General features: G+C 53.3%; 1 protein-coding gene across 1 annotated transcript in view; it reads left to right on the plus strand.

Annotated features, from left to right (window-relative positions):
* The window catches only part of DEF6 (DEF6, guanine nucleotide exchange factor), a 26,641-nt gene that overhangs the window by 11,943 nt on the left and 8,902 nt on the right, over window positions 1-5,796 (plus strand). The window contains exons 2-5 of the mRNA XM_008058501.2: window positions 191-331; window positions 977-1,162; window positions 3,510-3,746; window positions 3,835-3,981. Of these exons, the coding sequence (XP_008056692.1) occupies window positions 191-331; window positions 977-1,162; window positions 3,510-3,746; window positions 3,835-3,981 (711 nt within the window). The remainder of the gene's footprint in view (window positions 1-190; window positions 332-976; window positions 1,163-3,509; window positions 3,747-3,834; window positions 3,982-5,796) is intronic.

Consider the following 5,796-nt stretch of genomic DNA (forward strand, 5'->3'; position numbering starts at 1 on the left):
ACTCACCTCAGCCTCCCAAAGGCGCGGGTTTACAGGCTGAGCCACCGAGCCCGGCTCAAGATTTTAGTTATTACTGAACGACTTTGTATGTGGAGAACTCAGCAGGGTGGATGGGGATGAAGGGAGCAGCCCTTCGGCCCCGTTTTGGTGGGAGCTCAGGAAGACACGTTGCCACTCTACTCTGTCCCAGGTGCTGTCCCACAATCTGTACACAGTCCTGAACATCCCCCATGACCCCGTGGCCCTGGAGGAGCACTTCCGAGATGATGACGATGGCCCAGTGTCCAGCCAGGGCTACATGCCCTACCTCAACAAGTACATCCTGGACAAGGTGGGGCCTGGCTTGTGGGGGGCACCTCTGATTTCTCCCAACGTCCCCAGCCTGGCCAGCACCCCCGTACCTTGCCCCTCCAGCTGTCCTTCCCCAATAATCTCCCGCTTCTACCTGTTCTACCCATTCCTGCTCTCCCATCTCCGTCTCTCTCATCCCAGCCAACTGCCCCCCTCCTTGTTCCCCTCAACTCACCCTCCGTGTCCCTCTTCTCTAGCCTAGCCTCCACCCTCCCCATAACCTTCCACCCCATCCCTGCCCAGGCCCACCTCTGGCTTCCAGCTACCACCTACAAAGGACTCCCCAACCCCCTCCCTACTGTTCCCCTGCTCTTCCCACCTGTCACATCTTCCCAGGTCCTCACTAGCTGTCGAGTCCCTGCTGGACTTCCCTCCTTTCTCCCTGGCTGAGGGAGTAGAGTTTCTCTGTTGTCAGGGAACTTGGGTGAATGTGGACGTGCTAGGGGGATGGGGTGGTGGGAACCAGTAGTTATCTGGTAATCGGCTCAGGGATTCCTCAAGTTAGGGCCCTGGACTTGGCCAGGTGGGGAGCAGGGGTATGGACGAGCCCAAGAAACCTAGCCTGAACCTAGTGTAGGGGCAGAGCAGAGCTGGACAGCCAGCTGACACACAGTCCTGATGGCAGGTGGAAGAGGGGGCTTTTGTTAAAGAGCACTTTGATGAGCTGTGCTGGACCCTGACGGCCAAGAAGAACTATCGGGCAGATAGCAACGGAAACAGCATGCTCTCCAGTCAGGATGCCTTCCGCCTCTGGTGTCTCTTCAACTTCCTGTCTGAGGACAAGTACCCTCTCATCATGGTTCCTGATGAGGTGAGAGTGATGGCAGCCCCAGGGACTGAATCACTTGGGGCTAGGCCTCAGCAAAACCGTGCAGGAGGCCAAGTCACCTTCTGTACCTGTCCACGTCCCCTTTCTCCACTGTCTCTGCTGCGGGCAGTTCTAGGTGTCTGGAGACACAGGGGACCTGTCCTCACCCCGTGTCTCCAGATACCTAGAACCGCCCTCAGCAGAGCAACTGTGCCCTTCTTCCAGGAGAATCGAAACTACACTTCCATCAGGGATCTTCTAGCCCTCAGCTGAGGAAAATTATCTTCAAATTCTGGTTACACAGAGGTCTAAATGCCTTATATGTTACTAAGCATTTTTGAGTGAGAACTTTTTAGATCAAGTAGCAGGATTTTAAGGACTGTAACTCTTGGAAGGGTGCTTTTTTATTTTGGTTTGTTTTTGAGTCGAGGTCTCACTCTGTTGCCCAGTCTGGAGAGCAGTGGCATACTCACAGCTACTGCAGCCTCGACCTGCTGGGTTCAGGCGATCCTTCCGCCTCAGCCTTCCAAGTAGCTGGGGCTACAAGCATGCACCATCAGGCCCAGCTAATTTATTATTACTATTTTTATTTTTAGAGATGAGGTCTCGCCATGTTGCCCAGGCTGGTCTCAAACTCCTGGGCTCAGGCAATCCTCTAGCTTCAGCCTCCTAAAGCACTGGGATTACAGGCATGAGCCACTGTGCCCAGCCAGGTACTTATTATGTTTTATTTACCTTTGCCACTTCTTCAGGATAGAAAGGGTGCTTTATAAGGGGAAAGGACAACTTCCTGAGACAGAAAGTTACCCCAAATCGGCAACCAAGTCTGGTCCTGGTTCCAGATTCTCCCTTTTTAGTCTTTCTCCTGGAGAGCCATGACAGACACAGCTCAGGACTCCAGAGAGAAGCCATCCTGAAAGAAAAGGCCAGGAATCTGGCCCCTACCTCCTCGACTCATGGGTGAAGTCAGGGAAGCCATTTTCCCTTCCACCTACACCCTCCTCTTTTCCCTACTTCTCTCCCTGCCCATTCACCCCTCAAACCCTTTAGCCCTCTTGGGGGAGGTGGAGATGCCAGGGGGTATTTAGGTCTGAGGGTAGGGTACACAAGGAGGGGCCTCTGTGCTTACAGGAAGTCCTAGCAGGCCTGACTCCACTCAGATCTGTCCTTGCTCCTGTTTGTGGGAAGGGTGGTAAAGGGAGCCACCTGAGCCCTGAACTAGTAGTACTCTCCACTAAATACCCGGCTGAGACCCAGCAGCCCCAGAATGGCTTCTTTTTTTTTTTTTTTTTTTGAGTTGGAGTCTCGCTCTGTCACCCAGACTGGAGTGCAGTGGCCGCTCCCGGCCACCGCAGCCTCGCCTGCTGGGCTCCGGCGATCCTTCCGCCTCAGCCTTCCGAGTAGCCGGAATTACAGGCGCGCGCTACCACGCCTGGCTGATTTTTTTATTTATTGTAGAGATGAGGTCTCGCTGCCCAGGCGGGTCTCGAACTCACGGGCTCAGGCAATTCACTCACCTCAGCCTCCCAAAGGCGCGGGATTACAGGCTGAGCCACCGAGCCCGGCTCCCAGAATGTCTTAAAGAGTTTCCCAAGAAGCTGCTAGGGCAAGTGAGGGACATGTGTCCTTCTGCATGGACACTCGACTGGCTGGCTGCCCTTGTCACATCCCTGCTAGTCAGGGCATGGTGTCCTCTCAGAGGCCAGGAGGCCACTTACTTCTGTGATCGTCATCCAGTGTGAACACACTGAGGCAGGATGTACCCCAACCACCACTTCCGGTTCCTCTCTACTGGTTTCCTGTCCCTGCCCTGCTTACCTCCACCTCTGAGCCCCTTCCCCTCCCACAAGAGAAGGATCCCCAGGGCTGGGGACTGGGGCTTGGAATAAGGACTCAAACCGGATTCAGGAGCTCCAACCCAAGGTCTGGCTGCCCCAATTTGCTATGTGTCTTAGAGCAAGTCACTTGCCATTGGGGCCCTGGTTTTGTCATCTTCAAAGTGAAGGTATTGGATGAGAGGACCCTCGCCCCCCCCTTGACACTTTCTATCATTTACTGCCTCTGCTTGGCCCACCTTCACCCTGCCTGTAATTTAAGACAGGAAGGGATGGGACTGGTGGCTGGGGAGGGGGAGAGAATGACTGCTGGGGTTGGGGCTCCAGGAGTCCCCTCCCAAATCCCCATCCTGGTCTCCAGCAGCGTTTGGTCCCCTGGCCCCCCAACCGTCTGTCCCTGGTCCCCTCTGCCCTGGCTCTGGGCGCCAGATGGGAGAGCCACCTGGTGTTGGCACTGACAGCGTGGCCTGCTGTGGTCACCCCCCCCACTTCACCCCCGCCTTTTCCTGCTCCAGGTGGAATACCTGCTGAAGAAGGTGCTCAGCAGCATGAGCTTGGAGGTGAGCTTGGGTGAGCTGGAGGAGCTGCTGGCCCAGGAGGCTCAGGCGGCCCAGACCATCGGGGGGCTCAGCGTCTGGCAGTTCCTGGAGCTCTTCAACTCGGGCCGCTGCCTGCGGGGCGTGGGGCGGGACACCCTCAGCATGGCCATCCACGAGGTCTACCAGGAGCTCATCCAAGATGTCCTGAAGCAGGTCAGCCAAGCTGGGAGCTAGGGGAGGGGCACAAGGACGGAGGCGGGGGTGAGGACTGCGCAACCTCTGACTTTACTGTGGCTTGCAGGGCTACCTGTGGAAGCGAGGGCACCTGAGGAGGAATTGGGCCGAGCGCTGGTTCCAGCTGCAGCCCAGCTGCCTCTGCTACTTTGGGAGTGAAGAGTGTAAGGAAAAGAGGGGCACCATCCCGCTGGATGCACACTGCTGTGTGGAGGTGAGGTCCCCAGATGGATGTGAGGACAAGGGCTCAGGCAGAGGGCGAACGGAGAAGAGCCACAAAGTTCTGCCTGGATTCGAGTAACCCAAATGTATCTGGGTGCCTCAAGCCATTATCATCCATGTCAGCCTTTAAAAAAACTAAAATTGCAGGATTGCCTGAGCCTACGGGTTCGAGACCAGCATGGGCAACTTGGTGAGACCTCATCTCTACAATAAATCAAAAAATTAGCGGGCGTGATGGCGCACTCCTGTCGTTCCAGCTACTTGGAAGGCTGAGGCAGAAGGCTTGCCTGAGCCCAGCAGATCGAGACTGCGGCAGTCGTGAGAGTGCCACTGTACTCCAGCCTGAGTGACAGAGTGAGACTCCAACTCAAAAAACAAACAAAAAATAAAACAAAACTAAAATTGCAACTCAGATACCAAAGTCATTGGTGAATAATATGGATTTTGGTAAAGATTTCAGAGGCAATGGCTTATGTCTACACTATACAGAAAATCTTTCTAAAAATCCTTCTTAAAGTTCTTTCTCCTTCACCCAAATTCCATTCCTTTTAGACTCCCTCCATTCCCTGCTTCTCTCCCTCTTCCCCTGCCTCTTTCTCACTTGGCTCTGTCCATTATTATTTTAGAGGCTTAAAACAACAATTATTGATTGATTGATTGATTGATTGGCAGGAGCTCGTCCTGTCTCCCAAGCTGGAGTGCATGGTGCAATCACAGCTTATTGCTGCTTCGACTCCTGGCCTCAAGCAATCCTCCTGCCTCAACTCTCGAATAGCTAAGGACTACAGGTGTTGCCACCACACTAGACTAATTTTTGTATTTTTTGTAAAGACAGGGTTTCACTATGTTGCCCAGGCTGGTCTCAAACTCCGGGCTCAAGCAATCCTCCTGCCTCTGCAAAGTGCTGGGATTACAGGCATAAGCCACTGTACCCGGCCTTTCAAATAACAATGCTTTTTATCTATCTATCTATCTATCTATCTATCTACCTACCTACCTACCTACCTATATCTATCTATCTATTTATTTATTTATTTATTTTGAGTTGGAGTCTCACTGTGTCGCCCAGACTGGAGTGCAGTGGCCACTCCCGGCCACCGCATCCTCGACCTGCTGGGATCCGGCGATCCTTCCGCCTCAGCCTTCCACGTAGCCGGAACTACAGGCATGTACTACCACACCCGGCTGATTTTTTGATTTATTTTTGAGTTGGAGTCCCACTCCATCGCCCAGGCTGAAGTGCAGTGGCACGCTCATGGCCACCCCCGTGTCGACCCGCTGGGCTCCAGCGATCCTTCCACCTCAGCCTTCCAAGTAGCCAAAACTACAGGCACGCACTACCACACCCGGCTAATTTTCTATTTATTGTAGAGATGAAGTCTTGCCAAGTTCCCTGGGCTGGTCTTGAACCTGTGGGCTCAGGCAATCCATTCACCTTGGTCTCTCAAAGTGCTAGGATTACAGGCTGAGCCACTGAGCCCGATATATATATTTATATTTGTATTTATATTTATATTTACTTCCGCCAGAACTACTTGGAAGGCTGAGGCGGAAGGATCGCCAGAGCCCAGCAGGTTGATGCTGGGGGTGGCCGAGAGCATGCCACTGCACTCCAGCCTGGGCAACAGAGTGAGACTCTGACTCAAAAAAATAAATAAATAAAATATATGTATATGTATATGTTTATGTACATAAACTGTATGCTTGTACCCATTCATCAGCTTCTCTTAATCCCTCCTCCCCCCTACTCTTCTGGCCTCTGGCAACCACTAATCTACCTAACTCTTCATAAAAGCCTCAGCCTGCT

Source organism: Carlito syrichta, unplaced genomic scaffold (assembly GCF_000164805.1).
Source record: "Carlito syrichta isolate Samal-C Ts95f unplaced genomic scaffold, Tarsius_syrichta-2.0.1 Scaffold303364, whole genome shotgun sequence".
NCBI classification, from domain to species: Eukaryota; Metazoa; Chordata; class Mammalia; order Primates; family Tarsiidae; genus Carlito; species Carlito syrichta.